Source organism: Kryptolebias marmoratus, linkage group LG18 (genome assembly GCF_001649575.2).
Source record: "Kryptolebias marmoratus isolate JLee-2015 linkage group LG18, ASM164957v2, whole genome shotgun sequence".
Classification (NCBI taxonomy): domain Eukaryota; kingdom Metazoa; phylum Chordata; class Actinopteri; order Cyprinodontiformes; family Rivulidae; genus Kryptolebias; species Kryptolebias marmoratus.
The window spans coordinates 4,429,055-4,445,683 of record NC_051447.1 but is presented as its reverse complement, the minus strand read 5'-3'; the positions used below and the strand labels follow the sequence as shown (position 1 = coordinate 4,445,683).

At 48.2% G+C, this 16,629-nt stretch overlaps 2 protein-coding genes across 12 annotated transcripts in view; both read right to left on the bottom strand.

Moving 5' to 3' along the window:
• LOC108247555 (zinc finger protein 2 homolog) overlaps nt 1-16,629 on the bottom strand; it is a 461,981-nt gene that overhangs the window by 203,141 nt on the left and 242,211 nt on the right. The gene's annotated exons all lie outside the window — the stretch shown is intronic.
• The window catches only part of LOC108247550 (phosphodiesterase 4D interacting protein), a 51,173-nt gene that overhangs the window by 10,437 nt on the left and 24,107 nt on the right, over nt 1-16,629 (bottom strand). For 3 of the 7 annotated variants that reach the window (XM_025010478.2, XM_025010476.2, XM_025010479.2), the window contains exons 4-25: nt 15,478-15,588; nt 14,186-14,262; nt 13,318-13,441; nt 13,084-13,244; nt 12,716-12,830; nt 7,903-8,040; nt 7,675-7,794; nt 7,524-7,589; nt 7,229-7,438; nt 7,000-7,158; nt 6,761-6,856; nt 6,537-6,674; nt 6,285-6,464; nt 5,211-5,405; nt 4,903-5,136; nt 4,607-4,766; nt 2,589-2,665; nt 1,907-2,034; nt 1,698-1,833; nt 1,445-1,607; nt 1,247-1,363; nt 171-612 (exon numbers count right to left, since the gene is read on the bottom strand). In XM_025010478.2, coding sequence (XP_024866246.1) covers nt 171-612; nt 1,247-1,363; nt 1,445-1,607; nt 1,698-1,833; nt 1,907-2,034; nt 2,589-2,665; nt 4,607-4,766; nt 4,903-5,136; nt 5,211-5,405; nt 6,285-6,464; nt 6,537-6,674; nt 6,761-6,856; nt 7,000-7,158; nt 7,229-7,438; nt 7,524-7,589; nt 7,675-7,794; nt 7,903-8,040; nt 12,716-12,830; nt 13,084-13,244; nt 13,318-13,441; nt 14,186-14,262; nt 15,478-15,588 — 3,347 coding nt within the window. Of the gene's footprint in view, nt 1-170; nt 613-1,246; nt 1,364-1,444; nt 1,608-1,697; nt 1,834-1,906; nt 2,035-2,588; nt 2,666-4,606; nt 4,767-4,902; nt 5,137-5,210; nt 5,406-6,284; nt 6,465-6,536; nt 6,675-6,760; nt 6,857-6,999; nt 7,159-7,228; nt 7,439-7,523; nt 7,590-7,674; nt 7,795-7,902; nt 8,041-9,029; nt 12,685-12,715; nt 12,831-13,083; nt 13,245-13,317; nt 13,442-14,185; nt 14,263-15,477; nt 15,589-16,629 lie in introns of those variants that run through there. The other 4 variants (XM_025010473.2, XM_017435765.3, XM_025010474.2 and 1 more) reach the window with 3 other exon arrangements.

Genomic DNA, 16,629 nt, shown 5'->3' with positions numbered 1-16,629 from the left:
TGATTTGACTCTGTTCAGTTTCCACCTCTCAGATCTTATCTCTTATTACTATAACGCCTTCAAAATGTTTCAAAAACTAAAGTCCAAGTTCTAATTCCAAACTTTATGACGGAGTGAATGAACCATGAGACCAAAGGACATGTTTACCCAGAATGCACAGGGGGACTCACCCTGGCCACGTGGCAGAGTCTCCATCCTCCGTCTTCTTGCCACCTTTCCTCAGCTGGTCCTCCAAGGCGTCCACTCGGGACGTGAGCTCCTGCAGGTCCTTGTCTGGGTGGAGGTGACGGGGCGACGCCGACACCCCTCCGTCAGAGGACTGCCAGCCCTCATCCTCCTCCGTCCCGCTCTGCGGGGATGACCAGTTGACCTTACGGGGAGCGGAGGAGGTACCAGGGGTGGAGAGGGAGCGGAGGCGGCTCTGCAGCCCACGGATCACCCCCTGGGAGCGGGACAGCTGCGAGTGGAGGTCCTCCACCAGGCGCTGCAGAGACGAGGCCTCGTCCCCGGAGCCGGAGCTCTGCGTGGTGGTTTTGGTGGAGCTGCTGGAGCTGGCGGGCCACCACTGGGAACCACAGTCCAGGGACGTGCACATCTCCAGGTCATCAAACTCTGGAACATCCAGGAGGAACAGCTACCTTCAGCCACATTTATCAGCCGAAACCTTTCTTCTTTAATCTAACAGCTCTGCAGGAACAAGGACTCAGACTCTAGAGCTCCCGTCCAACGGATCATTAGTTACTCTCCTCAAGGACAAACATGCAGCCATGAGCAGAAACATGATTGCCCGCCTGAGGCCGGCGGGTGATACTGATATATAAACTGCTGCCTTCTGCTGGTTGACCTGAAGAACTAAATGAGTTGTCATAAAACCAGGAACAGTGGTTGGTGTCTGTGTGTTCATTTGTCTGTTAGCAAAATATCTCAGGAACCACTGGACAGGTTTTAATGAGACTCTCAGGATCTCATCATCAGATGTGTGTCTTCGGCCTTTTAATGTACAACTAGACAGCTAACTGACATTAGCAAACACACAAATCCCCATGACTCAGTTTCTCAGATATTGACCTAAAAGCTGGTGTGGTAGTAGCTGAGAGTCATCAGACTGAAGCGCCTCTGCTGAACCTGAAGGCCAGCAGGTGATCGTCACACCTTCAGTAGTTTCATGTTTCAAACCTAAAAGCTGAGATATTCCTCCTTGGTACTGAAGGTTGAACGGTTCCTGTCCCTCCAGAGTCCGACCCACCTGGACTGCTGGTTCCGTCCCTCTCAGCCTCGTTCTCGCTGCGGCCGCAGGTCTCATAGCCCAGGTCCTGCAGGTCCACTTGGACCTGCTTACTGTCCTGCTGCACGGCTGTTTCTGCTGCAGAGACACACAGGAGGATGTTCGTGGACTTCATGGGTACCAGGTAAGGGGAGGTCTGTGGTGGACGTGTGGACTCACTCAGCAGGTCTCTGTAGTCTTTGAGCTGCTCGGCCTGGACCTGGACCGTGGCCTCTGACACCATCAGCCTCTCCTGCAGGTCTCTGCTCTGCTGCTGCAGACAGACCGTCCTTTGAGACAGAGGGGGACGCTGCAGACCGTCCTTCAACTCATTAGCAGAGTCCTGGTTACAGACAGAGGAGGACAGGTTGCTGCTGAGGAAGAGAGGACACTCCGTCCTGTTGGACTTCTCATCACTGCTCTGAAGTTTAACCTGAGATGGAGACAGCTCTTCGTCCCAGGCGTCCCACAGCTCACAGCTCTCCTCCTCCTCCTCCTCTTCCTTCTCACCTCCCAGCATGCCTTGCTTCAGACCTTCATTCTCTGCCTGCAGGCTGAACAGAGCTTTCCTTCAAAACAGAAGAAGAAAAGTCAGATCTGACCATCAGAGGACGGAAAAGACGGAGGTCAAAAGTCTCTTACCTCATATGAGACAGAGAGGAGAATCCAGACTTGTCCAGCTGCGTCTTCAGCTCCCTCAGTTGATTCTCCACCTCTTGTTTCTGCTCCAGCAGCTGCTGGACCCCCGTCAGACCCGGACCATCCACATCCTGTCAGGCAGAAAAGATGCAGAATCCAAACTAAAATCAGCCGTGGATTTACGTCCACTCTCATTTGATATCCGACTTTAAATCTATGTTTTGTCTCATACACGAATTTCTGGACATCAGGACACAACACGTCCCGGTAAAGATGAGACGAGAGACACAGAGAGACCCTTGAGACACGTTAGCAGCAGGAGACACCACCTGAGACTCTTCAGACGTGAACACCATCCAGAAACGCTGCCGTCTTCTCTGGACCAAAGCTCATTTCAAATGGACTGAGGCAAAGAGGAGAACTGTTCTGAGGTCAGATGGGTCCAAACCACGGAGCCTGTCTCTCTGATGGTATGGGGGTGCATTAGAGCCTCTGGCATGGGCATGAGCTGGGGTTTTGAAACCTTTAACAGGTTTCATACAGTTGAAGTTGGGGGATTTTTGGTGATTTTTACCACAGAATGTTTAACTCAGACGTTCCTCTTCTTCGTTTAATTGTTGTTTTTTATTTCCTCCTTTCACTCAAGTCTCTCTCTGCTCTACGGAGACAATCAGGTAAATCTCACCTGCGCCTTCGGGTCGCCTTCATCAACACTTCCAGTGACTTCACTCTTCAGGTCCTCATTATCTTCTGAACTCAGACCTGCAGGAAACACACAGAGAAACATTTAGATTTAGTTTTTAGTTTTCTGTTCCGTCTGTTTTACCGAGCGTCACGCTGAGAACACAAATGAAACTGGTTGTTTAGGGACCTCACAGATTGTTTGATGTTTTTGTGAAATATCTAAGTTTTACATCTTAGATTTGTTTATTTTGCACAAGAGAATAAAAAAAAGAAGATCACAGATAATAAAAACCGGAGCAGGGAGAGCTGAAGACTCAGGAGTTTCTAAAAGCTTTGCTCCGGTTGAACCTGAGATTTTCATAAAGTTCATCTTTAAACTTTAAACTGTTCTGAATCATTTCATGTTTTTAACCATGAATTATTTCTGGTGAGAGTAAAAAGCTTTATGGACTGAACGCTGAGAACGGTTTCTGTCGGTTCTCTCTCCTCTCTGCTGATTTTAGAGTTTATATTTAAAAAAACAACCTAGGTAGAATGTTTTCCTCTCCGTCTGATTCAACTCAGTCAGAACTGATCAGGTTTTGTTTGTGAGCTTCAGGTTGATGAATTCTTTAAGATAAAGTGTTTTACATTTTACTTTTAGAGCTTTCTCAGAAGCTGAAATGTAAAAATCTGGAAAAAGAAGAAGAAATGTGGACAAAATAAAATGTATAATTGAAGCTTAATAAGTTTATTGTTTCAGAACATGTTGGATGGTCAGAAACTGAATCATCTCTGGTCTCCAGAGGGTAAACTTAGGAAGCTTTCGTACTTACTGCGCTCCGGTGTGACGCTCGTTTCAAACCACACAGTCGTTCAAGTTTTACTCACATGTGCAACAGTTTCACACAGAAAGCAAGCTCATTTTTCACACAAAAACACAACATGCTGTTAAACAAAAACACACACCTTCAATAAAAAATAACAGTTTAAGCTTTAAAATACCGGATTTAAATGAAGAAATGATACAGAAACTTTTCATCAAGCAGATTACATATATTTTAAACACAAAGCAGATGTGAAAATATACAAGAACAACCAAATAAAACATTTATTTTATTACTTAGGATCCAAACAAGCTCAAGTTAAAATATGTTAAAAACTTGAAATCCTTAATGTTGGTTTAAGTCATCAAATCCTGATCAATAATATGCTTTTATTTATTATTTATGTACCTGTTTCTGTCCAACTTTATTCTAATTTATTCACTTTTTTCCTGTTTTTCTTCCTGAACAGTTCAGTGAAACTAAACTGAGACTGATTGGAGACATTCTGAGAGACAGGAGCAAACTCATGAGGACACTTTGGGACAATTTCAGATCAGAATATATTTTAGGTATGAGACGAGCGGCATTATTCATTAAAACAATAAAACTGTTGATGTCGATAATCAGATAATATCAAACCTGGATCCATTTTACCAATGATTCTGACTGCCAGGTCACTTCCTGTTCCATTTCCTGTCTCATAAGGTTTGGTTTTCTGGTCAGTTCTCTTTATTTAGCATCTGTTAGTCAGAGTACCGTGTTCAGGCCCTGCCTTCTTACAGATGCTGCAGTACCCACGCTGCCCCACTAGGTGGGAACAAAACACTTGCTTTAACAACATTCTGATTGTTGATGCTGTTTTTGTTTTCGCTCATTTAAATTTATGTTTGTTGCCCCGCTTATAATCAGGTTTTGTAAAATTTTGATGCTTTTTTTTTCATTTTTTCAGCTGTGTTGAGCATGAAGTTTGCAGAAGTTTTAGTTCCCCAACGGGGTCAGAGGTTAAAGTACCAAACCAACAGGTGAGCAGGTGTCCCAGGTGGAAACAGTCCCCAGGCGTTAGTACGTTTCACTCAGAACCGGTCGGATGTTAAAGCATGAATTAGTACAAACACCACCACAGTGAGCCGGCCTGTTTGGACCTCAGAACCACAGGCACCCCGGTGCTGCAGGAGGAGTTACAGATACCGCCCCACGCTCCTCTGATGCCCACCTCCGAACTCGGGCTGCCTGCCGTTGGGCCAGTCCCGGTCCCTGCCCGGTACCAGGCCAGCATCCTGCTGGACCAGAATCTCCCTCAGCTCCTGGACCTCCTGGGTGAGCCGTTCCACCAGAGGGAGGTCTGACGGATCCGCCAGCTGCCTCTGGAGGTCCTGCACGAAGAAAACACAGAGACCCGAACGGTCAGAACCCCAGAACCCGGTGATGGAAGCTGAAACCTTTCAGAAACAAAGTTTATTAGAAGAAAAGATCCACACAGAGAGGGTTCTGCTGGAAGTTCTGACTGACCCGGATCGTCTCCTCCTTCATGTTCAGACTCCTGCTGAGGGAGGCCAGCTGGGCGGCCCGGTTCTCCTGCTCCCTCCTCAGGGCCAGGCGCAGCTCCTCCTGCAGCTCCTGCAGCTCCTGCAGCTCCGGGCCCGAGTCCGGCTGCGATCCAGAACCAGAGCTCAGCTGTCTGCGGAGCTCCTGGAGTCTGGACGCCTGCTCAGCCAGAACCTCTCCGAGTCGGCTCGTCGAGTCCTGGAGGGAGACGGGGGACTTATCAGACTGGACTTTTTATCGAACCGGGCTTCGGTTCTGCTCCTCGACTCTACCTGAATGTACTGATCCCTGCAGCTGATGGTTCTGAGCAGATCTTGGACCTGCTCCTGGTGCTCCTGGGCCTGACGGGTCTGGTCGGCCAACACTTCCTGGAAGAGGCGGTCCTTAAGCTGGAGACGGACCTTCAGCTCCTCCAGAACCAGGCCAGGAGCAGAATGGACCTGAGGCAGCAGGGAGCAGCGCAGCTCCTGCAGGAAAACAGCCATTCAGAAGTTTGAATTTTTTTGTAAATAAGTCATAAATGTACACAGCCCTGTGGAAAAGTCTTCATCCGGTCCTTGTTTCTTTGTTTTGTTTTCAAGAAGTCAGACTTCCTTAAATCTTTTAAGGTGGTATTAGTGATTCCTGAGGAGGATTGGCTCCTCTCTGGTTCTGGTCTTTGATGGATTAGTTCCTGTTTCTGTTCTGGTCTTGGAAAGATGTTTTTTTATCATTATTTAGATTTCTTCCAGAATAAAATCAGTTTTCAAAATAAAATGAAAAATAATAAAACTAATAGTTGCTTTTAAAAGAATTCTCATTTATTCCTTCTAGTGTTTTATCCCTACTTGAATTTATATTTTATGTTTTAACATCTTTTTGTTTGTAGATTTGAATGTTTTTATTCTTCAGCTGCTTGTTTTAAAAGAAACTTAATTGGATTTTAATTAATGAGGAACTTTTTTACTTTACTGAGAATAAAACACTGAATTTGTCTCTTTTATCAGCCTCTATGACAGGTGGGTGATCATGTAACTGCCAGTAAATGTGTGTGTGTTCGTTTGTCTGCCTGTTCGTAAAATATCTCATGAACCAGTTTAATGAAAACACCTGATTCAAGATGGCCGCCTCAGCTTATCAACCTCAACCAGCAGAAAAGTGATTTACAGATACTGAGCTGTAATTTGGTGGTGGTAGCTGAGGGTGATATGCATTCCTTCAAAGACTAAAGCAGAACCAGATCATCCGGAGGTTTTTAGCCCAGCCAGTCCAGGAACCTGAGCTGGATGAGCAGGAGCTCTGTGCTTTTATTTTGAAATCTGAAGAGCGGACAGCTGAGCCGGTTCTGATTGGACGTGTTTTTGGACCTGAGCCTCCTGCGTCCGAGCGTGCAGCACCTCCTGCAGCTGACCCACGATGGCGTCCTTCTCCCTGAGGATCCGGTTCTGCCTGTCCTCTCCGTCCTGCTGCTGTCTCTGGACGGTCCTCCAGGCATTGGACACCCGGTCCAGCTCCAGAACCTTCCCCCTCAGCAGTGCCTCCAGACTCTGGGACACAAACAGATGGTTACTCCTGAGGCAGGAAGCAGCGTCTGACAGGAGGAACGTTGGTTGGCTCACAGCTATGGTCTCCTCGTTGTTGGACAGGACGCAGCGCTGCCGGTCCAGGTCCCTGTCCCTCTCCCGGAGCAGCAGCTGAAGACCATGAAGTTCCTCCTCTTTCTGCTCCACGGATCGGAACTTCTCGTCCACGGCTCGCTGCAGGTTGGACAGAAAGACGTGATGAGTCGGGATGTTTCCATTCCATCAGATCAGATGGATGGGTTAGGCTGAATGTGTTTCACCTCCAGAGCTCGGTCTCGCTCCGTGATCCGCTGACGAAGTTTCAGAACCTGAGAGTCTCTGGTTCCCTTCGGATCCTCCAGCAGCTCGCAGTATTCCTGTCAGAACAAGGTAGGAGTCAGGAACGCTCATCAGATGGAACAGAGCAGCACAGGGCTGTTTCCTGTCGGCAGGTAGTTAGTTCTGACCTGCTGCTGGGAAGACTAGTTAACTGTAACCTGGTAGTTTGAGGCTTTCTGACCTCCACAAGCTTCTCTTTGGTCTGCAGGGACGTCCTCAGCTCTTTGATGGTCCTCTGGGCCTCCTCGTCCTCCCTCTGTCTCTCCTGCTGGTTCTGCCTCAGCTGCTCCTCGTTCTCCTGCAGAGCGGATCGGACCTTCTGTAGAACCAGCTGCAGCTCCTGAACGTCACACAGAAACAGAGACTGAGGCTCTTTCCCTGAGAATTGCACCAACCCGCCCATCACCCACCTGGTTGTGTCTGTCCGTCTCCCTCCTGTGCTGCAGCGCCCCCTGCAGGTCTTTCTCCAGCCTCTCCAGGGCCCGGTTCTGGACCTCCTGAGCCCGGGCCGCCTGCCGCTGCGCCCGCTGCCCGGCCTGCAGCTCCAGCTGAGCCTGGAACAGAGATGCCTGCAGAGCCAGAACCTCGGTCTGACCCGGAGCAGCCTCGGAACCGGACCGCTGCAGGTGAGACAATCAGATGGAAGGTCAGTCTGGGTTCACAGTGACGAGGTACAAATAAAAAGAAGCAGAAGAAGATACGGACCTGCAGGTCTCTGAGAGAACTCAGCATCTTGTTCTGCTCCTCGATCACTCGGTACAGCTCAGAAACCTGCACACACAGAACCAACACGGGTTTGGACTTCTTACCTCCTGCTACTGAAACCGTCTCCGTCCTGTGTCCTCCTCCGCCTTACCTCCGCCTCCCTGGAGCCGACGGCATCAGTGAGGTTCTGGACGTTCCTCTCCTGCTGCTGGGCCTCCTCTCGGGCCGACCGCAGCTCCAGCTCCATCTCAGCGAGACGCTCCTGCAGCTTCTACAGAACAGAGGGGAACACCTGAGACAGGTTCTGGTTCTGGGGCTGGTTCTACGGGTTTCTGCGGGGAATAAGACTGAAGGCAGGAGGAGGAGGAGGTGCCGGTACCTGGTTTCTTGTCTCGCTCTCTCTGATCTTGGCCTGCAGAGAACAGACCCGGTTCTGGGCCTTCTGCAGCTCCCCGACACACTGACCCGCTGCTCTCTCATACCGACCGAGCCGGCCCTGCTGCTCGTCCATCAGAACCTGGAACCACAAGAAGATTTGACACATCTGTACTCCAAACAGAACCAGAACCGGACCACAGCAGGTTCTGATCCAGGAACCTGTTTAACCATTCAGGCACCAAAAGGTTCGGCTCTATTAGGAGATGAAACCTCTGAGACCTGGTTTAATTTCAGCTAACCTTAGCTTTTAGCTACTGTTGTGGTCATTTCAGCTGGCTTTAGCTTTTAGCCACCTGACTCCTCTGTTGATGATCTGCCCTGGAAGGAATGCTTATTGCCCGCCACTCTCCAAAGGTTTAAACAAAGACCATTGTCAGTTTGGGATCTTGTCATTAACATGACAACAGAAGCTGCGAGGACCGGCTGTTTGGAGACGGTTGTCATGGCAACACGGGGAGTTGCTAGGACACCGAGGAGGAGGGGGTAATAATGCTCCTCCCCCTTCTCTGGAGGGAAATCAAGTGGGTTTATTTTGTGAGGGGAACAAATGAGTCCCAGAGAACTGATCCGACCCGGTTCAGTTCAGACCTCAGCTCCAAACGTTGGAGCGTTATCGTCTGAACCATGACTCGGCATTAATTTGAACCATGACTCGGCATTAATCTGAACCATGACTCAGCATTATTCACTCTGCTGTTCTCATGGTTTCCCCCTAGAAACACACTGAGATCTCTTTAATTCCTTCAGAAACTTTAAATCTGCTTCAGCTGCTGCCTCTTTTTGTCTTCTGCTACGTTAGCTTTTAGCTACCCTTCAGCTTGTTTAGCTTTTAGCTATTATTTTGGTTCTTTTAGCTTTAACATTTCAGTTTTAGCTTCTCCAGTAAATCCTAGAAATTCAACCAGCGCTCGGTTTTCGCTCCATGTTTGAACAGAAAACCTGATTTCTTTTTAAGAGACTGGTCAGAAGTCAGTTGCCTACATTACCCATAATCCACCTCTCTCAGGGAAATACTTTGCTAGAAATCTTTCTAAAATCTGCTTCGGTTCTCCTCTCTCTGGGTTCTACCTGCTGGAACTGAACCGGACCAAACTGAAGGTAATCGTCCAGCCAGTCCTCCTCCATGTCCCTCAGCTCCTCCTGCAAGACCGGATCCGGACAGATGGTCAGAACCTCTGGGATGGCCTGCTGGGGGTACAGCTCGCAGTGGGCCGTCCCTCCGCAGGGGGACCGTGGGGGGACGGACAGGTGTGGTGCCAGAAAATGGTCTAGTTTGGCTTTGACCAGGACTGGGAGCTTGCTACCCCTGCGGGACTTCACAGGCCGGTACTCTGAGGTCCGCAGAAGGGTCAGGATCATGTCCAACCCGGACAGGAAGTCCTCGCTCGGGGGTTTGTCCCAGGGGACGTCCCTTCTTCCTGAAGCCTCCTCTGGTTCTGGTTCCGCCTGACATTTATGGTTTGTTGGGAGGTCCAGAGATTCTACAGAAGACGCAGGACTGGGAGTCCTCAGGTCCATCCCTGAACGAACCTCGAAGGTCACAGGTGGTACCTCAGACCCTGCAGAGGTTCTGGTGTGGTCCTCTCCACCCAGGGTGGCTGTGGAGTACCGGGTAGATGGGCCACAGGAAGTACTCCTGCGCCCCATCCTTCTGGGCACCTTACAAACCGCCTCGTAGTCCGAGTCAGTGACCCGGAGAGCAGCACAGCCCCGGCACCGCCGTGGCTTCAGTCCAGAATCCGCTGCGGTACACTGGTGGACCTGCTGCTCCGGGTCCTCCTTATCCGCCCAGGACTCGTACACAGAGAGCGCCAGATCGTCCTGGATCAGGTCCGAGTACCTGACCTCCCTGAGAGCGGACAGATCCACCACCGGGGCGCTGTCAGGCGGACCCCCGGCGCCGTCCTCCGGGTTGTTCCTTCGGTACAGACCCCCGATGCACTGCCGCAGGCGCTCCTTCTCCTGCAGCAGCTTGTGGAGGCGCTCCAAGGACAGGACCTCCACCCGGGCCACCACCGTGTCGAAGCGGTACATGCGGTCCAGCATGAAGGCGCATTTGGAGCAGGCGAACTCCCCGCGCCCGTCCCGGGTCAGCTCCTGGCCCAGGGCGTGAGACAGCAGGACCTGCAGGCTGAGTTTGGATCCTGGGTGGAAAATCCAGCGGCGCTGGTTCCCGCAGAGCTCCCGGGCGCAGATCCTGCAGGTGTCCTTCATCTTCACCACGTCCAGCATCACACCGGGGTCCGACAGGAGAACAGGGTCAGTTCTGGGACCGTTTTTATTAAACCAACAGGTCCAAACGGGCTCCGAGGGTCTCCGACATCTGCTCTGGGGGCAGTTTGAGCAGAAAAACCAAAAAACTAAGAATGTCCCCAGCTGTTCTGCAGCATCACTCCGGGTTCCTCTGGGTTCCTCCGGGTTCCTCAGAGGATGATGGAGATCAACCTCCGCCTTCTCCTGACATCAGAGCTCAAATCTCGCCGGATCCCGCAGACAGAACCGAGCTCCCGGACCCACGGGGCGGGTGCGGATCTGTTGTCACGGGATTTTTTTCCCCACTTCCTCCGAGCAGAAACAGAATCAATGAAATCTGATTTCCGGTCGGACTGACAGAACCTGCCCGTCCGGAACAGACGGGAGAACCGAGCTTCTCTCCTGGTCAGTTCGTGGCTCCGGTTCGGGCTCGGTTCCTCCGGTACGGACGGAGGGAGAGGCTGACAGCGAGGCAACGTTGACAGAAACCAAAGATCGTCTATGTCTGAGAGGATGCGTCACTCCGCGGCTACAAAACCAAAGTTTATTTTAAAACTACATTTTATGCTAAAAATGTAAAACACTAGCTAAAAGCTAAACGTAGCGTAAGCCAGTAGCTGAAGCAGATTTCAGAGATTTTGTTTTAGCTTTTTAAACGACAGTTCTGATGAGCTAACGGATAGTTCAAACGCAGCCAGACTCCAATATTTCATAGCAAACCTTTACATCTATGTATATAGTAATGGCAGCAGCTAGCTGTAGCACTTCCTGCAGCCACCTCAGAATATTTCTGCTGGAATAACCTTGTGATAAGAAACTGACTGCAGTTTTTTTAAATTTTATTTAAAAACAACAGTTATTGGTTAACTATTAGCTAATCAATCTCTTTTCCAAAGAACCCCACTTCAAAATATACAAAACGTCCCTTTAAGGTCGGATGAAGTTTTCAGTTTAGCTTTTTTATTTAATTATTTTTACTGAATAAACTCCCTTTGAAGGATAAAAAGCCCAAAAATCTCAAATGTCTCGTGATTTTTTTTTTTCGGTGCTTCTGTGTTCTTCATAAAGCGTTAAGGTGTTTCTAATTAAACCTAAAAGCATCTCAGATCTTTCAGGACTACAAGAGGAGGAGGAGGATGTTGTTTTCAGTCCTGGTTTTTGTGGCGGAGTGAGACCTCCCGCAGCTGCCCGGACTGAACCATTTTCATGAATCAGAGGGGGGTTCAGAGGTGGTCTGTCCTTCCTCCATGAATAAAAAAAATTTAAAGACTTCTGTCAGATTTATTGATTATTGATGAACGTTTTTTATTTCAGGGGGTAAAATTTTTAATCAAAAATGGTAATTTTTAAATTAATTTTCTGGCCTGGAATATATTTGTTCGCACTTTAATCTACTCTTTTTATTTCCACCTTTTCTCAAATTTGTCTTATTATGCTTTTTTTGTAAGACCTAATTATTGTTTTATTTTCTCCTTACAGTTTAGAACAGAGCAGTTTTTAACGTTCTTCATCACCGTTCTTGGTGTGAATGAAGCACTCTGTGTTCCAATCATTCAAACTAAACATTTTATGACAAGTTTCCACCTCAGGAACTTCCTGTTTCTAAAATAATCAGCCCTGTGTGTTCTCCGTCATTAAATTCAAGCCTTTTCCTCCAGGGTTGAACACGAATGTCACACAGAAAAAGAGAGAAATAAAATCTCCATCCATCTCTGTTCTCCCCAGCAGGCTGGACATGGTGTTGATAGAACCGGCCCCCGCTCTGCGCCACCTTTCTGAGCGGCTGCAGACACCACGCCAAACACCGCCGGCTGGAGGGAGCGCCGCAATCAAAAACCACTTCATCCTAATCAGGTGGAAACGCCAAACAGCCGCCGGGCAGAGGAGGAGTTTCCTCTCCCAGGTGGAAAACTCCTTCCTGCTCATGAAACCAGGATCTGTGGGAGCCAGCAGGAGCTGCTTTCAATTAGACCTGAAGCCACTGCAGGTCCTGCAGAACCCGCTGAGACCCAGTGAGACCTGCTGAGACCTGCAGGACCCTGTAAGACCTGCTGAGACCTGCAGGACCCGCTGAGACCTGCAGGACCTGCTGAGACCTGCTGAGACCTGCAATGACCTGAGACCAGGAAGGAGACGACAAAAACAGCAGCTTTCTCCTCTAAAGCTCAGCAGCTCCAAACAGGACCAGGTTTAGAGCTCCTAACAGAACCGGTCCTGCAAACTCAGTTTTTTCTGCTCTGTGTAGTACTGCTCAACTGCCAGCAGGTGGCGCTGTTTCTCTACAGCTTTAAAACAGAAGAAGGTCTAAGATCCTCCAGACTTCCTGTAGAAACATCTAAATATCTGCTGCTCTGTTTCTGTCAGATGTTTTACTTTAAATATTGAAATCTATCTGAACTAAAAGAAGAAACGTTTAGTTTAGATCAGTGTGAACTCCTGGAACAGGCAAAACGTTCCTGCGTTCTGCTCTGAGAACACTTTAAGAAACCTTTCAGAATAACCTCTGCTTCTCGCTCCTTCCTCTTCAGGGACGACGAAAGGCTGTGAACTTTGACCTCCAGCTCCTCCACCCGCAGAGCCAGCGAGTGTTTCTCCTGCGTCAGCTCCTCGATCAGCCTGTTGCACAGAGACAGACACAGACGGGTCGGAAACATCAGAACCAGAACCAGAACCGGAGCGGTTCCTGCAGACCTGCTGGGAGTAAAAACCTTCAACAAAACCGGGTTGTCTTTAGACTCCAAACTAATCAAAGATGGCCGCTGCAGCTACTAGACTTCAGCCAATGGTTTACCAGGTAACCAGCTGAAGTTTGGGGTGGTAGTAGCTGAGAGTCACCCTGAACACGTACTCTGAGAAGAGGATGAATCACCTGTCTTCATCGGTTGAAGCTCGCTGGGCGCTCGGTCCCTCTGGGCCTCTGGGTTCCTCCATCCTCTCCTCCATCTCCCGCTCCAGAACCAGTCGGCGCCGGGCCTCCGAGTCGGCCAGCTGGGCCATCCTGTGGGCCTGGTCCCGAGCCAGCTCCGCCCCCTGAACAACACAGACTCCTGTGAGAAACTGAGTCCCGTGAAGGCCCTCGGAGGGACTTTGTCTGGGTCCACACCTTCTCCAGCAGCTGGACTTTGGTCTCCAGGACCTCCTGAACGCGGCTGACGTCCTGCTGCTGCTCGGCCAGGCGGCGCAGCAGCTGCGCTTCATTCTGATTGGATAAAGCCTCTGCTGTGGATCTGCAGCAGAGAGAACATCAGGAACCATGCTTCAGACTTCCTGATTGTCATAAATTCACCCAGATAAGATTTCTGGAACATTTTATGGAACAAAAAATCATTTCAGCTGTGAAGAACGCAGCTAAAAGCCTCAGGATTTACTCAGAACTGATTGATCATCAAACGTGCTGCCATTACAAATATCCAGTTTATATTAGTTTTTTTTAAGCATCAGTGTGTAATTTACACAGAGTTTAGGTTTTTCCAGGCGCTTCTAATGCATCACAGCTAATTTGAACACAATAAGAACCGTTCGTGTCTCCTATATGTGGGTTTTCTGCAGCTGACATTTAATGTAAAGAAGTTGAAACATTTTTTTGGGATGGAACCCTCTGTTCCTCAGCTTTTCACTTTAAAACTACGGATTAAAAAAGGAGTTAAAATCAGGAGAACGTTGGGTCTTCTCCTGCCGTGCAGAAGGGATTCAGGTGTTTTAGTTTCAGGTCAGAGTCAGCGGCTCCTCTTGACGTACATCAGCTTGCCTCCATTAGGAGCTTTAATGATCAACTGTGAGCTCAGGGTTTATTTATGAAGCAGCAGGAACCGCCTCCGGACTCTCCTCAGAGCTCCAACTTTGACCCTTTTCTTTATTTGGACAACCGATCTGATGAAAGCTGGAGCGAAACAAAGTGGAGCCGAACCTCCACCCGTCTACGGGGCAGGAGCCCTGAACACATGTGGCGAGAACAGACTGCAGAAACTCACAGAGCTTTGTCCAGAAGCTCCTGCTTCTCCTCCAGCTCCTTCTTCAAACTCTCAACTTCAACCTTCAGCTCGATGTTCTGCAGAAGAAACAGCAAACGGAACAGAGAAGAATCAGACCCAGAGAACCTCCAGTTCTCTTCAGCGTCATCAGAAGGTTTTAAAGGTTGAACTAATCTGTAAATGATCTTCTGATTTAATCAGGAGAAACCTGATAAATCTGCTGCACGTCGAGCAGGATGACAACATCCTCCAGTGGGGAAACATTAAAAAAATTTAAAGCTAATTTGAAATAAATTTGCACTTAGAAAAAACTAAAAATGGTGTTAAAGTGACAGGAAGCTCTCAAAGAACAAAGTGTTCTCACAGACTGAGCAAAATGATAAAAAAAACTTCTGGAGGTTTTTGATTCAAAATTTAATAAAAATAATAAATTTGTTTCTGCAGCCTCAGCATAAGTTTGTAGAAATGAGTTCAGGAGAGAAAATAAACAATAAAATCCAAATAAACTTAAAAAAGCTCCAAACAGAAGAGGCCCCTGAAAACTTCAAGGAATAAATCAAAGAATCTGAAGGGAAATTAAAATAAAGTTGTTATTGTTTTACTGCCCGTCTCCTTATTGGTTTGTTTGTAAGGTCAAAGGTTAACGGGCTGAAACAAGCTAAGAGTAGATGTTTTATGTTCATCTGAATGTCTCTGCAGCAGAAGAAGCGGGTCACTGAAACAACTGGAGGCACGTTTGACCCGGTTCTGCTGAAGGTCTAAAATTAGGTGAAACGGATCCGAGCAGCTGCTGAGACCCCAACAAAACCTCCACTTTTATTACTGGCACTGCGCTCACGTGCACGCTCTGCCTGACAGCGACAGGTGCACCATCAGACAGCAGAGCATGAATGGGTGAAGGGATGAATGTGGGTCAGTGGGTCAGCAGAACCAATGGAAGCTTTTTACATGTTTTAAAGAGTTTTCTGTCCTGAAGGGCGGTCGGACCCTGGAGGGCTCGCCGGTCCAGCACACGTCCACACACAGCCCTTTATGTGCCCTTTGACCTCACATTCATCATTTCATTTCTGTGCAACCAGAACCTCTGAAGAAGCAGAGAAAGGTGCAAACAGGGACCGATGTTCAGGTTTTCCTGTGGAAGTTCTGACATGTTTATTTCTTCCTTCTGTTTTGTGAAGCCTCACAGACTGAAACCAGGACCAGATCTAACCAACCGTTAAAGCCTTCGAACACAAACCTGCTCCTCACGGAACAGACAAGTCAACAAATGCATCAGCAGCATAAAAACTCACCCTCCGGTGCACCTCATTGCTGCTCTCCTCAAACTTCTGCTGGATTTTCTCCTCCAGGAAGTAGATCCTGAGCTTCAGGCTGAAGTTCTCCTTCTTCAGGTCGTTCAGGTGCTGCGAGATGGTGCGGTAACCACGGAAACCAGAGTTAGACATCATGACAGGTAAAGCAGGGGGCTCCGCAGCCCCCCACAAGACAGAAACAGTTATCTGATGCTGAAACGCCTCTCAGAGCAGCTCGCTGCTGTCAGGCAGGCAGAGGGCATTCTGGGAGCTGGGAGGGGGACAACGAGAGGTTTCTGTTTTTAACCAGGAGACACGCCAAGAATCTGAGGCTCGACGGTGAGGCTCGATGATAAACACGAGAGCTGAGCTGCTGGAAAAGCTCCAGCCTCACAGGATCAACATCATCCTTCAGAGCAGAGAGGGTAAAATCCTCTGAAGCTCCTGAAAAAACTCCCCCTGCTTGTGCAAAACAAATAAAAACAGAAAGCAATCAGTTTTAAATCTCATAAACCCACAGTTTGTTCACAGAGGAACACAGGAAACAGATCAAACGTTAAACTAAGAACGTGTTCTGGACTCCAGGAAACTTTAACATGAAGTAAAAGTAAATATAAAGACTGCTGTCCTGACAACAGAACCAACTTCTGATGATATTTAAATAAATAAGACTGTATGAAGCCTCATTTAAACATGAAACGACAGATTTATGTCCAGTCTTTGAAACAGAATCAGTGTTTGAAGCCAGCAGCTGATCGGAGTTTTATAAATATAACAGGAATCAAATGGAATTTAAAGAATGTGATCTTTAACCTTTTACTGTAGCAAGAGGCAGCTTTGAGTCACTAAAACTTCCTTCAGGATCTTAAAATGTCACAACAACAACAACAACAACAACAATTGTATGCTGATTTTGCAGATGAGGCATTTCATGCATGTTTAAAAACACAACAACAACAAAACAACAAAGGTTTTTAAATGATGCAGAAAACTTTTCATTTAAAGCCAACTTTAATCCACAACAACTAAACATCAAACAAAAACAAACATTTATTCAAGACTGAGAGGCTCTACAGCTGCTGAAGGAGGTTCTACAGCTGCTGAAGGAGGTTCTACAGCTGCTGAAGGAGGTTCTACAGCTGCTGAAGGAGG